Raw genomic sequence first — 17,977 nt, forward strand, 5'->3', positions numbered from 1 at the left:
GATGTGATCAAAATGCCGGATGCCTTGTGGGTCTTACGCAAACACCGTAATTCCATATCCACAAGTTCTCAACAGATTAAATAAAGTAGGTATAAACTTGTTTTTGCAACTTCTGCTACAAAAGGTAGGTAGTCGTTTTCCAGATGTTGTGCACCATGCATAGCAATGTCAGTGATTTTTCTCAGAGTTTCTAAAAATAGACACAGACACTAGGGGGTCACGAGGTAGTTGGAAAGTATTTGTTTTCCTTCACGGCTTCATTATTTATCAAAAAAGCTGAGAATTGCTGTAGGGGATGACTGAGAAGCATCTGCAGAGGTGTTTGTAGGGGACTAGATGGCGGTGAAGAGGGCCAGCTTTGAAGGAGAGGAAAGTAATTGGAGAGGACCTTAAAAAGACAATCAGTTTGTTTGTGCCGCTGTGCTGAAAGGTGACAGTATGGACAGAGAGCTCAAATGTCAAAAGGTCCAGAGTGACTCAGAGTGCTTTGAAGGGGAAAATGTACAGGGCACGCGGAGAGAGTGGCGGGGGGGAGGGTGCTAAAAGCAGAGACACTATGGGTGTTCACCATTTCTCCAAAGCTCATTCTCTTGTTGGGAAAGGAGATGAGGTGGTGGTTAGATGGATATATGCAACCAGAGGACTGTCAGAGGAGTGTTTCTACGGTGTCTGCATTAGGAGACAGAAGTAACCGAGCCTGAACGAGCCTGTTCTGCCTATTTGCAGATTTATTTCTGAATTTAAAGGCATACTTCTGAATTTTCCAACCTGGGTCCTTTTTTTAGATCTTTGGGTCCAAGTTTCTACTGGGGACAATTAACAATCAGTCCAGTACTAAGTTAGAACGAGCCTGTCAGTGCTTAGAACAATCGGTTTACTTTGACGTGCTGACATGCAATGAATCTCATTGTATAGCCGTTTTGCAGTTGCTATACCGGACCAATTTCGATCATTAATTGTCCCTTGTAAAATCCCTAAGTTTCCCTTTGAATTAAAAACAGGAGGCCCTGTTTACATAAGCTACGGATTCATTTTCGCAGCATAAACCATGTTTATCTCTATGGTAGTGTTTTTATTGATAAAAGTTAAACTCACCCGTACACAGACTGTGATGACTGGCCTCCCAGTGTCATGGGCAGATCACCGGATGTTGTCCTAGAAAAGAGAACAGAAAAAGATACCATTAGCAGTATGGAGATATCTGACTGAAGTCTATGCTTTTAGCAAGTTCTGTCCTTTAACAAGCCATTCAGTTTTTTAATAGGACTATGGAACATTTTATCACTGGCTTATGATAATGTTATTGTACGTGAACAAGTTAAGAGAATATTACAACTATTTATAATTCTTTTTACCACTTTTAATGTCATCTAATTATTCCCCAGTATTCACACCATAAAAAGGGGGGTTTTATTTTCTTGTTGTTTTTTTCTACTTCTTCTTTCTTTCTTTTTTTTAAAACTTTTAACGAGACAAGAGGTAATGAAGTCATCTTATTAGTAACACTTCCTTATTTGGACTGGTGTTTATGTTTATTGTATGTCATTAGAGCTTCATTAAGAGTGTAGTTAAGCGGGTTAGGTTTGGTTACCTTGTCAAACGGAGGTCTTTTTAAACAGCTACTGCCATCCTCTCTCTGCGGAGGTCAGCGAGGGTCATTAAGAGTGGGGGGAGGGGGGGCGGGGCCCTTTAGAGCACTGGGAGAGGTCACATGACCACAGGCAGGAAGAGAGAGCAAAACAACAACAGAAAAATGGAAGTCCTCCCCTTCTCCTTCCAAATCCCTTTGTCCTCCAAAAGGAACATAAAACAAACCTCAAAAGGTGCATTAAAAGAGATAACATTGAGTACTGTAGACGTCTTATAATGTTATAGGACCACTGATGGCTTCATCAGTCTTAATAAAAGCACACGTTTCAGACTATGTGGAAATCCTAGCTGCTGAAAATGCATGAAATTACTGGTATGGCTCTTTCTGTGGCCAAATAGCAGACATTTCTTAATGCCATAGAATTGCATACAGAAGAACATACAGAAGTCTTAAGGGAGATGTTGCAAAGCATTTGAACCTCTGCATTACTAAACACTGAATTGTGACTGCTATGGAAACCATAAAACCATATCTGAACATGGCCAGAATTGGGTTGGTTCGGCTGTGTGCCTTCTGAGTATCTCAGCCTGACTAAGAACAAGACATTAACAGATATCAAAGCAAGTGAAAAATAGACTGGGAAAAAATACATTCTGGGCTATCTAAATATCTCATCACTTACAGTCTTAAACTAGACTGGTGGTCTATTTAAATCACATGGGTAATACTGAGCAGCATTAAGTATTGATTAGATAAATTAATCATATTGCTGTAGATAAAAGGGCGACTACATTATCAGCCACTTTTCTGCTTTCATTTTTTAAGAAACTTAGCGGGAATTGCTTTGCATGCTGTTAAAATTCTTTTTTTATTGAATTTTAAGCATTTTTACATTGTCTTTAAAAGCCTACCATGTAAATGCATGTACAGGAACAAGATCCCCAAATCTTTTTAAAAAGTAGTTAGTAATGTGTTATATATTAGTTTAAATTATTGTGCTTTTCCTCAGAATAAGCATTAAAAAACAGAGGTTCCTCTCAAACACATGGATATTCTTTCAAAATTTTTATTATAGCATCAACCAAATAGTAAGGATTAAAGGGCTTACACAAGCGCACAATGATAACACTCCTACTTATATCTCAGGACTAAAAGCCTTACCTGAATTACAGTGATATTTTTTGTCTTTTTTTATACAATTTATATGGGAAATGATGATTAGCAGAATGTGGTTCGGCTTGCTTTTATGGGTCAGCATTTCTACTCTATCCCTGATAGAACGGAATCTGTCAGGATAAGAAGACACAAAAATATACTGAAGCGCCTATGTAGATGACTTATCTTCTGGGAACAACAGAAAAAAGAGATCCTACTATGTGGATGATTAATGGGCAGAAAGTTGAACACAAAATCAGAAACATTTACACCATGTAAGGATTTTTTCCCCCATTTTTGTTCCTGGATTAATCAAAAGTAAAAACAATTCTGCACAATGATTTCACGACATACTTCTATAAGCCCCTTAATTCTGAAGAACTTTCAATTACAAAAAACGGAAGGAACACAGCAATATGTGCATTATGATTTCACTTCTCCTTCTCCTCTAGATATTTCATTAAAGTAGAATTTACAAGGGACACATTAAAAACCAATCACCCATTAGCGAGGCGAGAAAAAAAAGACATCATCTATTGTACATGTGATCTCACCTCTCTAGGATAAATAATTAACACCTTCAAAGAAATTAACCCCCCCTCTATCTTGCCCGATAACCATAGAATTATTTACTGTAAAGAATCAAGAGTTTACTTGCTTACTCATCTAATCGTATACCGGTCCTCTCAGTCCTTCTCGGGAATAAGTAATGGTCATTTTTGTCATCCTCCTCCAACGCCTTTCATCGTCAACTCAGTTTACAATCAGGGTGGCTCTCCTCTCCAGTTTGGTTGTTTTTTGTGTTATTTTGGTTCATTTTTGTGTTCTTTTTGTGTTTTATTTTAAAAAGGAGGGGATAGTCCATAGAAAATCCATTACTTTGGGGGTGACCCGTGATGTTGTCTCTGCAGGTTGTGGGGGTGGGGGGGAAACAGTTCAGTATCTGATATATGGCTGTTCCCGGTATACTCCTTTGGTGGTCCGTGCTGAGGGGACCTTGCTGCGGGTGTTTGTCCACTCTTCCGGACCTGCAGACGAGGTGAACACATAGCGTGAGAATAGAGTTTGATGTTCGTAATAGATTCATTTCCCTCATTAAATTGTGACTGTCATCAACATTACAGCATGTTCTCTTCAACATGGGTTCAGACTAGACATTTATAGATTATCTGTTTCGTTTTGCTTTCCCCCTCCTCCTCATTTCTCTCTCTCTCTCTCTCCCTCCCTCTCCCTCTCTCTCTCTCTCTCTCTCTCTCTCTCTCTCTCTCTCTCTCTCTCTCTCTCTCTCTGTCTCTTTTCAAATGCTTAAAAACAAACATGAAATAGGCTCAACAAACATCAGTCGTTGTTTAACCAATGACCAACCAGGACAAAATGGCCTTCTGTTACAAAGGGATTGTCTCAACGGTTCCTTTAAATAACAAACAAATAAGCCGACAGTGCTCCCATGGGGCTTGCCTCACTAAAGGGGCGGGGGGGGGGGGGGGGGGACGAGACCTCTCCTCACCTACTTGCCCTTGACTGGGAGGAATAACGGACCATTTGTGCTGGTGAGGGAGCAGATCAAACAGCCCACTTAAAAGGAGATGTGTGTGTGTGTGTGTGTGTGTGTGTGGAGTCTCCAGATGAAAGCTTACAATCACCATTAGCTCGCAGTCAGGCCAATCTTTAGGGAAGTGGCCCAGTCGATGGCGGTCTTTGTGTGATCTCCAACCAGCCGAGACTCGCTCAGGACAGACACTACCAGGGCCACGGCCTGATGTGTGTGTGTGTGTGGGTGTGTGTGTGGGTGTTCCGATGCGTGAGTGAAACTGTGTGTGTGTATGTGTGAAGGAGAGAGTAGATGGGTGACTGAGTGTGTTTGTGTGTGTGTGTTTGTGTGCATGTGTTTGTGTGTGTGTGTGTGCGTGTGTGTGTGTGTGTGTGTGTGTGTGTGTGTTTACTCCCTCTGGACCCCCTTTCTCTCTCGTGTGGATGCATTTACTGATAGTCTTTAATTACACCTGTCATCCCTGAGACTAACAGTCGCTTTAAAGAAAGGCTTGACCGCCGGACCCTTCAGAGCAGAGAGAAAAGGATGCTGGCATCAGCCGTCCTAATCTGATGCCTCTCCTTTGATCTGTCAGTCTGCATTCTCTTCAGTCCTCCCGGCTCATGAGAACATGTAAACAGGTGTTTGTTTGCATATGTGTGTGACTGTGCATGTGTCTGGAGAGACAGAAGGAGGGTGGCAGAGAACGCCCGAGAGGGATAGATGCTGAGAGAGAGAGGGAGAAAAAGGGGAGGGTGAGAGAGAGAGCAAGAGCGAGAGAGAGAGAGGGAGAGAGGGAGTCGGGGAAAGGTACAGCGATAGCGAAAGAATGTGAGCCTTTCATTTACTTCTATTTTGATTTAATTTGAATTCCGCCAGCCCTTGTTTTGCACCTTAATGGGATTGAACCTGATCAGTAAATGCTGTCCACGATTCATTCAACATATCCCATGAGCACACTGAAACTGAAGAGTTTAACTGAATTATGTCCCTTCTCTCTTTCCCTTGTTTATCTCTCGGTCCAATTAAATCTGAACAAATTATCCAGGCAACAATGACAATTTCTACGGCTTGGGTTTCAAATGCCAAAGAGAGATTCTTTCTGCATTAGTAAATCTGAATTACTAATTATGTTTTAATTAGTGTTGACAATTGTGCTGTACACAGCACTTTGGCAAACTGAAAATACATTCTAAAACTAAATAAAATAAATCACCCACAATGATTATCGCCAATTACATTTAGTGCAATATTAGTATAGTTCATTATGTTATTATTTGACATAAAGACCTTCATGACTTCAGGAGGCAACACAGAAACAAACACAAATTGGTACTTGTGCTTTCTGCTTTTACAGACGCATATTTACACATAAAATAATGACTGATGATTAAAAGCTTATGTTCTTTGCTCCGAGTTTAACTGACCAACTGGCCAACAATCTCACACATTTTCCTGCACAGAATTAGAGGACATTGATGGATATTAGTGGGATTTCTGCACAACTGCCACTACGTTACCACACTTTACAGCACAGGTTTGCTGTACAAATCTCTGAATTCTGATTTGAATTGAATTATTCCTCATTATGCAAACCAGCTGTAATGCTCCATCAGATGTCCTCGCTGGAACGCATGCATTTTGCCATGTGTTGTGGTAGACATCCGTGCACCGGTGCGTGAGATATCTGCGAAAGGGCTTTGGCAGGAGAGTTAAGACCTGAGAATCCTGCTATCAGTCGTCGGAGACGACAGCTCTGATCACGGGCGATAACGGTAACGCTGTTGTGAGAGAGGAATTGGCAGCAACGGGGCTAATAGCGTGCAAATCCGTGCGTAATGTGGACGGACTAATCGTTTTAATCCTGTTACAAGATAGTCGCAGAAGGAACTCACCGTATGATTCATACGACTCCCCGCTGATGCCGTGCCCATATTCATAATAGTCGTCTGAGCTGTGAGAGAGAAAGACAGAGAGAGAGAGAGAGACAGAGAGAGGTAGTCAGTCAAATTAACTAAGATTGCCCATGTAGCTACTGTGGGAAAAGACATCATACATTTCACAAATCACAAATTAAATTGCTGTAGAAAAGCCAATATTGTCATTGGAAGTAATGAGAGAATAAAAATGATTTCATGCAAGACAACAACAACAACTAGGTTTATACATATTTGTTATATTATCACACAGCAAATCAAGGTAATTCAATTAAACTTTTGTAAAAGCCAGCGTGAGTGAGGGACCCAGCTAGAATCTAGAGTTTAGATTGATGCCTAGTGAGAGACAGGTCCTTCCCAGAGACGGCTCGTATCTTTGGACACACCAAAGGGACACAGCCTTTATTGAACCCTGTGAGACACATCAGATGAAATTTCGCATTCTTAAAAACAGTTTTGGTAAGACATGACGAGGAAGCACCATGGAAAACGTGTCTTGCTGGGGAAGGCTGGGGCAAAATGCTTCACAGTACTTCAAGGTTAATCACAAACATTTGCTCTCACACTGGACTGGGCACCTGGGTACAGAGGGTCTCTGAACTATCCAGCCGTAAAGCCCATTCAATACAATCCCACTGGTTCATTTGACAGATATCTGTATCTTATGTGAAAAGGCAAACATGACAAGTATGAGGCCAATCGCAAAAAATCTAAGGAGGATTTTAAAAGTGTGAAAATACCACAACGCTTCATGAAAAGAACAGACAAAGCGGAGAAACCATGCTAAATGGTGTTGGGAGTTCAATCAAGCTGCAGGGAGATAATTGCTAAATAGCACAAACTTCAGAAGAGACGAGTGAAACGGAGAGCTTCTCTGCTGAGGTGATAAAAAGGCACGCCGTCTCTATGACACACACTGAAGTTTCCAGACAAACCTGGCAGAGAGCGTTTGAGCATGAGATGAGCGAAGATCACAATCTCTCTGTCTCTCACTCTTTTTCCTTTTTTCTCCCTCCCTCTCTCTCTCTCATTTTCTTTCTATCACAAACACACACACATACTCTCTCTGGCTCTCTCGAACACGCACAATCTCTTTCCATCGCTTTCCTTTTCTCTCTCATTTCCTCTCTATCACAAACACATACACACACTTTCTCTCTCTCACACACACACCCTTGCACACAGAATCTCTTTTTATCTCTTTCCTTTCCTCTCTCTCTCTCACTCTCTCTCACACACGCACACACCTCAACTGAACTCCTGCACACACACACACACGCAATCTCTCTCTATCTTACACACAAACACACAGGCATACACACACAATCACATTAACAATGCATGACAATTTCCCGCTATTTTAGTAAACTCCTTCTCGTAAGTCATCCTTGTTACATCCCTACATATAGATCCAGATGAGAGATGACATCCATAACCAAAAACTATGAGAAAAAATCCTTTCCTGCATTGTGTTTCATTGCTTTCCATTCAATATTTTTTTTCCGTCCTGTTTTACTTCTTTATTTTTTCCATCACCCCCCCTCCTTATCCCTCTCCCTCCCTCCCTCCATCTCCCTCTCTCTCTCCCTCCATCTCCCTCTCCCTCCCTCTCTCTCCCTCTACCTCCCAGCGCTCAGTGGCCTCTGACAGAACAATCCAGCGCTGGCATCATTCAGCGTCGCTGCTATCACTCAGGAGCCAAGAGGTAATTCATCATATGGCTGCCATGGCAATCCGACGTGTCCCCCCCAACCCCCCCAACAGCTGAGTCCCTTTCCCTCGGCCTGTCAGTCATTCCAGCTCCCGCGGTAACCGGGCTGGCCAGGTTTTTTTTTTGTGGCGCCAGACCTGTCTGAGGACTGCTCTTGTGTCATTGCCATTTCAGATGAGAGAAGGAGGAAATAAAGAAAAGAAAAGGAATGAACGTCACTGAATGACAGAGACAAAGAAAACTACCTCTACGCAGGTGTGATTACAGAGACACAGAAACAAAGCAGACAAACAGAAAACGGATAAGGGAATGTCTTGCCATGAGGAGAGAGGCAGAGCTACACTGTTTAAGTCAGTGCCACCCTTTCCCTGTGTGTATTTACATTTTCTACCTTGTTTTCTGCGCTGATATGGTTGTGTCTTTCTTTTGATCTACAGACAGTCGTGTAGAATTATGTGTCATGTAGGTTCAGATCACGAATGCGCAGTGAAAGCAACAGAATTAGCATAACACAAACAGGATAAATTCACTGTTTTTCCCACTCACCTCAGCCAAGTCTCAGCTCACTTGACGAGGAGACACTCTCTTTCCCAAGACTGTAAGTCATTTATTATTTGTTATTCTGCAAATAAAGACTCCAATTAAACTTCACCCTGGTGGAGGTGTCTTCACAACCTCTATGCTGGCTCTGAGACCCCATGCAGACGAAGCCTAGTTTGCCTGAACCCGGGTTAATTTTTCACACATATCAACTTTTTAAATCGCATGCACATGAACCCAGCGAATCCGATTGACTCAGCTGTAGTACATCCCCCACGCCTGTTGGTGGCGCTTTGGTACTACAGACAACTGAAGAAAACGGAGAAGAAGACAGGAGCATGCTATCAAAGTAACATATGACAGTAGTTGAGCTTCAACTAGCAACGTTTAGCTTAGCCGCATAGCCTACATTTAATCTGCACAGTAACACATTATGGTGGTTTATAAAATCAGTGGTAAGAGCAGACTGTAGGTTAAGCGAAAAATAATTATATTTGTTATTGATAATAAAGAGTTTAGAACAGTGCAACAAAGCAATGTGCAACATGACATGTCTGAGTTGTTTAAATGCCTGTGCTTTATGGAGATGCTGAGCTTGAGCACGAGAGACCACAATGCAAGTGCTGTGGATCCTGGATGTTTCATGGTTTACAATTGCTTCCAATTTCATGGTTTTATTACTAACAACAAATGTAGGCTATTGTTGAGGGCTTTGTCCTTCACGTACTGTAGGCTACCTCTGAAGTAACGTTAACGCTAGCTAGTAGCTATCGCTATCGTTGTCTGACAGGACTAAAGCTAACGTAACATTCATCTGTTTTGAAACTTCCGCCTATAATAAAAAATCTCTCATATATGCTATTGCTGACACTTTTAAAAACTGGTTTTTGAAAAATGGTCTGATGCAAATAGATTAAACAGTGATAGATTAAAGCAGAGGTCGCCAACCTGTCGATCGCGATCGACGTGTCGATCTGGAAGACCTTCCCTGTCGATCTCCAATTTTTTTTTTTTTTTTAAATACAGGAAAAAAAAAGAACATGAAGTGTCTTCTGAAGTGTCTTCTGAAATGTTTTCTAACGGTCTTCGGAAGACCAACGTCAGAAAAGATCTCCGCCTGATTCATGAACGCCAGCTATTTAAATCCGAGGAAGTCCGTAGAGTTGATATGAACGTAATCACCAACGATTTCTCACAAATTCAGGCCTTCCCACTAAATGCCCCTTCTAAAGCAGCTTGCACACTGCCCTGACAAACGCCAACATTCTCCAACAAACGCCAACAAACACCAACAGTTGGGTCAGTGTGCGCCAGCAGTTGGTGTTTGTTGGTCATTGTCGGGTACTGTCGGAAGAGTTCAACATGTTCAGTCGGATTGGGTAAAGTTGCAGAATGTCTGAGCAATGTAGAGAGATTTCCAACATTCTGACAGCTCGCAACTAGGCTCAACTCGCGTGCATAAAATCCTCGAGCTCTCTTGGATGTCGTTGTTATCTTGGTTATCGGCCAGTTTGTTAAATAAACCGATATCCTAAGTCTATTTATAGATTAACGTTATGTATTAGCTTACCCAAATGAACGGTTTTCGAGACAGATATTTGTCTATTTTAACTTCTACGACTCGTTTAACACTGCAACGTGTTTCTAAATATTAATGTTAAAGGTGACGTTTGCGCTTATGTTAGTAGCCTAATCGGCCACTCCCACTTCATTCCAATTACCGTGTTGGTTTCCGAAATATTAATATGCACGCTGTCGTATTAAAAGTTTTGGCACCCTCTGAGGCTGCATGATAATTTACTCTGTCTTCACCAAAAAAAGATCACAGTGGGATATTATTCATTTTCTATTTAACACTGAGTACTGGGGTGTTTTCCAGACAAAGATATTTAGTGTAGCAGTATTTGAAATGAAATCAAATGTGAAAAATAGGCTCTGCAAATATTTAGGCACCCTAATAATTTTCATGATTTGAATACCTGTAACTACTCAATACTGAATAATTGCAACACATAATTAGTCTGATTAGCTTGTTAAGCCTTCAATTCCATAGAAAGGTGCATTCAATCATTAGAAAAACTATCTAAGGTAGCCAATTGCAAGATGTGCTTCTCCTTGATTCTCCTCTGAAGAGTGGCAACATGGGGGCCTCAAAACAACTGTCAAATGATCTGAAAACAAAGATGGTCAGTGTTGTGTTGTAACTTCAGTTGATAAATAAAGCAGTTCATATCCAGCCTGCTCATTGCAAATGTGTTTTTTCTTGTTCCTATTGAGTGCGTTTAACAAATATTTTCCTTTTTATGTTGCACTGAAATTAAGTGATTTAGTGTGTTCTTGGTCACATCAACTTGAAAGCTGGACCAAAGTGTTTAATTTCACTCAATTACAATTAGGCTAAATAAAAAGTTAAGTTGTAAGTACAGTCTGGACAGTCTTTTTCTCTCAACGCCTCAATAGGTAGATCTTGCCTGTCAGGAAGGCAGAGTTTGTGATCTTTGGCCAAAAAAGTTTGGTGACCACTGCATTAAAGTGTGGCTTGTTAATGTCATCCCTTTCCTAACAACAGATAGATAGATACATTTGTATTAATCCCGTTAGGGAAATTCACGTGGAAAAGGAGCAAGGTAATAGGAAGAATTTTTTTTTTAAACTGGAGAGCTGTTATAACTGGCTGCCAAACTTACTGCGCCATGGCAACCCATTCAGTTATTAAATAATGCCGGTTGTGTCCGTTGTTCTGGCTGGTCTAATGTTGCCATCACGTGGGGCAATCCGATTAGGTATGCGGATAGCGTGCAGACGAACACCAACCGCAACCGGATTTCGAGTTTACTCACTTTGGACCCCCGATTCGAGGGAGTGCGGATACAGTGTGCGGATACAGTGCGTTCGTCTGCACAATAGGGCTATCCGGAGACAGGGTTCTCCGGGTTCAGGCAAACTAGACTCCGTCTGCATTGGGCCTGAGTTGCAAAGGTGCCACTGACATCATTTATGACTAACTTTGAGAGAGGGAGATAGAGAGAGACAGAGACCGAGGGTGAGAAGAGAGAGAGAAAGAGAGAGAGAGAGAGAAGGGAGGCAGGGGGGGGTCACAGAGTGGAAAAGAGCACAATAGAGAGGTATTAAACACAACACAAATGAGTGCAGAGCAAAAAGTAAAAATGGCTGAGTGCGTATTTTACTCTATTGCCACAGGTTTGGCTCTGCTGGCCGGGACAGGTGGCACGTTTTACGACCAGCTTCCAGAAACACAAAACTCGTCGTTTACACAAACAGAGCGCCTCGAGATCACATTCAGAATAAGAAACAGCTAACAGGGACAAAATCAGGGTGTGTGTGTGTTGGCGGAAGGTGGGATGGGTGAAACAAGCGTAAACATTTCCCCTCTCAGCCAACAAAAAGGTAGCATCTTAAGGGTTGTGAGGGGGGGTCGATGTGTCTCTGTCCAGCTAAATTGCGGTCAGCACCTCCTCGACCTGCCAAGTCCAGCCTTGGCTTTGACGCGTACAAGAGCTGCACTCCAAAAGCTGTTAGGCGCCTCTAATTTCTGCCGTGACGTTTCGTCGATACCTGCAAGACGCTGCCGTGTTTAGCCTCTTTCTTACCTCCTTTCCTGCTTTCTCTCTCTCTCTCTCTCTCTCTCTCTCTCTTCCTCTCTCTCACTTTCTCTTTGCATTCTCTCTCATTCTTTCTCTGTCACAGAGCATAATGAAGGGCAATACTGTGAGCTGAAACACTAAAGCTCACTGGACTAGTTTTCTTTAAGAGCAAAGATCTTCAAAGATCATTTTGAAATAAACAAACTGGTCTAACTAGCTTTAGTCAAACGCAGTTTTTGCAAACAAAATAACATAACACTGGATGAGCTAGTTAAGGCTCTTTAATTAAAAGTGGCAATAATTGTGTTGACAGCTAAAGATGAGAGGACGAAATTAAAACACAACACTGGCAAACTGTATGATGGCTTCAAAGGGTAAGCAAGCTTTAAAGAAAAGAGTAAATAAATAAATAAAAATGATATGTCTTTAAAGATCGTTTTCGCAAATATATTTACCATCACGACTCTAGCATAAAAACTCTCCCAAACATTGCAAGCTTCTAAAATCAACAAGCAAGCCTCTGTTCTCTCTGTGCATTCATCATCGTCATCATCATCATCATCATCATCATCACTTTGGCATTTGACCAGCATTCCTCTGACAGGACTCATGGCATCACCTGTGCCGTGGCGGCGTGAGATTGCATGTCAACACAAGCGGCGTGCTTCTAGCCTCTCGCAGGAGTGCAGCTATCGCCCTGTCATAGGAGTGGAAAAGCCTTTTGACTCTTTAAGTGGTTCATCCCTTCAGTTTGACATTTATTAGCTGAATGCTTCTACCTTCCCCACCCCTGATCCCCAGCATCTCAACTCGTTTCAGCCAGTGGAGACAGACACACACACACACACACACACACACACACACACACACACACACACACACACACAAGCAGACACATGCGGCAATCTGTCTCCACTGCCTGTCTTAGTCTTCAGAAATAAACAGCCGTCAGGTAGCCTTGGCCTGAGGATGGGGTGAGGGACTGGCTAGTGTGTGTGTGTGTGTGTGTGTGTGTGTGTGTGTGTGTGTGTCTCTGTGTGTGTCTGTGTGTGTGTGAGGGAGGCTTTGTTTCAGGCCCTTGCTATACAACACATCCACCTGCTGTCTGACAGCTTCTGTCATGGCGGTGAATAGCTGATCTTAAGTACCGATGTGGCCGTCACTAGCGTTGTTTAACAGATGGCGGCGGTAAATCTGAATGATGTGGTACACGTCCCCCGCCGGACGCTGTTTTCTTACACCGCCATAACTCACACTCTCCACGGGGAGAGGAGCGGAGAGGAGGAGGAGAAGAGAGCAGGAGGAGGAGAAGAGGGGGGGGGGGGTGGACGACCCATGCAACAGCTCACATTGTTTTACTGCTTATCTGTCAATCTGTCTGTCTGCCCCCCTCAGTCAGACTGTCTCTAGGTAGGTACATTATTTGTCTGCCTGCCTCTGCCTGATTGTACATCAGATTGTTTATTTGACCATTTATCTGTCTATTTATCCTTCTAAGCTGCCCTAATTCCTGTGAATACCAATGTCTTCAATCTCTCTCTCTCTCTCTCTCTCTCTCTCTCTCTCTCTCTCTTAGACTCAAGCATAGAATCTGAATATTTTTTTCCGTGCATTCCTTGATTTTCACTCAAATTAGGTCACATCATATCTCCCTTTTTCCATCAGAGACATTCCAAAGTCTTGATTTATTGTACACAGCCAAAAATGGTTCAAATCCATACCAGAAGGAGTACATTTATACACTGATTGACTGCAGAATGGGATGGATGCTGCCTTTTCCTTGGGATACAATGGTGCAAATATGAACAGCACAAAAGGTTTTTTTTTTTTTTGCTGTAGCGATTGGCAACTGTCCAAAATGAGCATTAACAATCAACAACCACCAGTGTGATTGTATGGCCACTGATTGCCAGTCAGCACCCCGGGTTGGACATCTGATGATGCGATGATGTAATGATTAGAATGAAAAAACGTTCACAAGTCACAAGCCACCGGTTAGTTAGTTGGCTAGATTGACTTTGCCTTGGGAAAGAGACAGATGGACAGAGAAAAGGAGATGCACTTTCCTCTCTACTGCCCCTCATTCAGTCATTCATATTCAACAGTTTTATGTATCGCTACTCTAATTATATTAACCTTTGTAGCCCACCGAGTTGCAAATGCCTTCATTACTATTTCATACCCTTTTTATGATTACAGCAGATGTCACCCACAGCGCCGTGTGGATATGTTACAGTACTGTGTGCCAGGTCAATCTAATAAGGTGAAGTGGAGCCCTGGCCTCCTCTCCTACAGACCTTAAGCCACTCCATTATGAGGTCAATGGAAGGTAATGATGGAGGTGGGGGGGTGCAGCAGGAGATGGAGCTATTAGGCTATTAGGACCAGATACTTGGTAGTTAATGTTGTTTTGCTATTTGACCAAAGTCATGACAAAATGAAGTAATCCGCTGTTTGTGCCTGACTGACCAGCTTTCATTTACTAAATGCTGCTGAGACTCTTCTCAAGTAAGTATTGGGAAGACAGCCTAATGATTGACTTACGTGTACAGTGCAAGGGCAACATTTACATTTGTGTTGTTTTACCAGAATCTGGTCAGTTAGTCACGTAACTCGACATCTGCTTGTGTGTACCACAGCAGTGCTCAAGCGAACGACCAATTCATAGACACAGAGAGCAGAAGGAGAAACAGAGAGGCTGAGAAAGAGAGAGAGAGAGAGAGAGAGAGAGAGAGAGAGAGAGAGAGAGAGAGAGAAGACAGAGATCAATGACTACAGTTAACCAACCTCTGGAATCCAGAAGTTAACCCGAGTAGCTAAAAATATCGCATCCACTGGTAGGGTAAAAAAAAAACAGAAAGGGAGAGAAAGAGAGTGAGACTGAGGAAATTGGGGCAGAGGACAAAAGTGTCAGTTTTGAGTCCAGGATAAAAATGCACAGCGGAAAAAAAAGCACCTCCAATTGCAAATGCACGGGAGACTTTCTTGTGACACTGTTCTGTCTAATCACGGGGGGAGAATCACAAAGCCTTCTTGATTGTGTTGCATACAAAATGAAAGACGAAAAAAATGCTCTCACATTCCACAAATGTCTTCACCCAACGCTGATAAACACCAACATCACAAATAGTCTTCTAATTACAAATATCACTTTCATTAACAAATGGCAGAATTAAATTAAGGAAACGAACTACAGCCTCTTACAACAAGTATCAGTCCTACAGCTCCCCCAAGCATATCATCTCAGCTGATAAATGTAATACAACCATCCCTTACATTAGGTTGGTAATTACATACTCTCCTCTGAATCATCGGTCCTCCACCCTTCAGCTTAGTCAGAACCCCCATCATAATGCATATTAAATACCTCCAGTACATTTATGCATCCCAATATGGCCTGGTTGCAGGCAATCTCCTTATCCATTCATCCATTCATGGATACACTTCAGCTACTTTAACTAGATCAGCTCTCAGATATGCCCTTGTCTTCAGTGCTGAGCTCTGCTCTCAGACCTGGCCTGTAAGAGTCTGTCACAGCAGCGGGGGTCCAGGGGGAGCTGGCTGGAAAGGACAGCAGGGGGGAGGGCAGACAGGAGAGGGGGATGGGGGTGGGGGGAGGCTGGTGGGCAGGAGGTGAGAGGAGACGGTGGTCCCACAGGTGTCAGGAGTGAAATACATTTGCCGAGCACCGAGCACCACAGAGGCCCAAGCCACCCGGGGGTCAACCTGTATGCTGCAGCGGGTTGGAACACACGCACACACACAAAGGTCTGCAAATACAGACAGACACACACACACTCACACACACACACACACACACACACACACACACACACACACACACAAACACACACACACATCTACAAATACAGACAGACACAAAAACGTATACACTCATGCCGCATACCAAAACAAACTTTTCTGTCTACCTCTCCTTCTCTCCACTCTATTCAGGTGATCACTTCCTCCAAACCCTCACAGCACATGCCCCCTAACAGAATTGAGACCCAGAGCTCAGTGAGCATCACACCTGTATTACAAACCTTTCATTCCCACTGGGCTGGCTGGCACCTGCCTCTTATCTCTGGTGTTGGGAGGTGCGGGAGGAATCTATGAATTGTCTGCAGTCCAACCCTCCTGCCCATGACTCTGTCAGAAGAACACGCCAGGCTGCCCAGACTGCCTAGTGTGCCAACTGCCTTCTGGGAGACAACAGTGTGAATGTGAATGTGTGTGTGTGTGTGTGTGTGTGTGTGTGTGGGGGGGGGGGGGGGGGGGGGGGGGGGGGTGTCTTGTCTTGTTCACTCACATCTTCTCTTCTGATCAATTCAAAATATCAGATTACATTTTTGTTGGCGCTGTTTTGGTTCTATTCAGTGCCTTTATGAGTTTTTCTCATCACTGGGAGGATCTTTTCTAAATGCTCTATTACCAGCCGAAAAACCACACAGAGAAATCGATACTGCTCGTCATTTCTCTTCTTTTCTGTGTTGTGTGAGACAAAATGGTTGGGTCCCCAATTTGTTTCAAAGGAAAAGGCAAACATTCTCCAGACACGAGGCTATTCACAACTAAATTGGACTGTCTCGACATCTCTACTTGTCATTAACCAGAAAAGAATGGCAGAAAATTCTCTTAGTCTGAGAGGTATCTTCTGTCCATACCAAAGCTTGGCCTGGTGTTTGTAAGGGCAGTCCATGATGAAACACCCAGTAATCCATGTGAAGCACTGGCATGATTGAAGAGAATCTGTGGACTTGTTTTAATGCCTCTCTACTAGGGATGCACCGATACCACTTTTTTACAAACCGATACGAGTACGAGTATTTTTATTTGTGTACTTGCCGATACCGAGTACCGATACCGATACTTCTTAGATTTGGTCTCCATGAAAGTGCAATTAATTTGGAGGCAGATTTTATTTTATCCTCTGCATATTATGTCAAGCCTATAGTACAAAATTAACAGAAGGCTATCCCAAGCCAAAAATAAACAGAGCTTTCTGGTTTTAACAACAAAAAAAAAGCCTTCAAACAGACAATATCATCACATTAGACAAAATGCAAATATAACCAGATAAAGGCAATTCAATTTGCTGCATAGTTAACAACACAGTCTGTTCAACAAAAAGTGAACAGAACTATTACTGGATTAGCACAAGAGCACATTTCAGTTACAAACGGATCAAAAGAGTCTCCTGCTCAAGTACACAAACAATCTATGTGGCACTATAAGTCTTTCTCTCTACCTCTCTTTCTCTCTCTGTGTGCGTGCGCGTTTTTTTCTTTTGCAAGACGTCAGTTAAGATTGGTTGCTTCGGTCTTGCACCACTAGCATCAGTGAACTCTGTGTACTTAGCACTATGGTGCGTCTTCAGATGTTTAATCAAATTGCTTGTGTTAAACAAAGTACTTTTCTTTCCGCCCCTCGACACCGTAGCAGTGCAGATCTTACACTGTGCCTTACTCCTGTCGTCATCATTTATCTTAAAATGAGCCCAAATCGCCGTTAAGGCAGCAGAACGGAATTGCTAATCGCTAAAGAGATGCTAGCGGCTACATTTAGCGAAACCTGTATACTGAAATACTTTGACACTATGACAAAATGTCCTAACACAGTCAAACATCAAGCAAGTGCAACACAAGACAGCAAATAAGCAACTTACTAGTCCGGCAGAGAGTGGTAGGTCAGGTAGGACAACAAATCACATTTTGTGTCAGCATAGCCCAACCAGTTTGATGCAGTGAAATACTGTTGAGTGGTATCGGTGCTTGGTATCGGCAATTCAAATACGAGTACGAGTATTTTAACGAAGTATCGGCCCGATACCCGATACTGGTATCGGTGCATCCCTACTCTCTACCAAAGTCTGTTACAACATTACATACCAACATACACAACACACGA

General features: G+C 42.7%; 1 protein-coding gene across 1 annotated transcript in view; it reads right to left on the minus strand.

Moving 5' to 3' along the window:
* Window positions 1–1,345: 1,345 nt before the first annotated feature.
* The window catches only part of khdrbs3 (KH domain containing, RNA binding, signal transduction associated 3), a 98,359-nt gene continuing 81,727 nt past the window's right edge, over window positions 1,346–17,977 (minus strand). Inside the window, exons 8-9 of the mRNA XM_012818262.3 lie at window positions 6,173–6,231; window positions 1,346–3,774 (exon numbers count right to left, since the gene is read on the minus strand). Of these exons, the coding sequence (XP_012673716.1) occupies window positions 3,683–3,774; window positions 6,173–6,231 (151 nt within the window). The 3' untranslated portion in view covers window positions 1,346–3,682. The remainder of the gene's footprint in view (window positions 3,775–6,172; window positions 6,232–17,977) is intronic.

Source organism: Clupea harengus, chromosome 19 (assembly GCF_900700415.2).
Source record: "Clupea harengus chromosome 19, Ch_v2.0.2, whole genome shotgun sequence".
In the NCBI taxonomy this organism is placed as follows: domain Eukaryota; kingdom Metazoa; phylum Chordata; class Actinopteri; order Clupeiformes; family Clupeidae; genus Clupea; species Clupea harengus.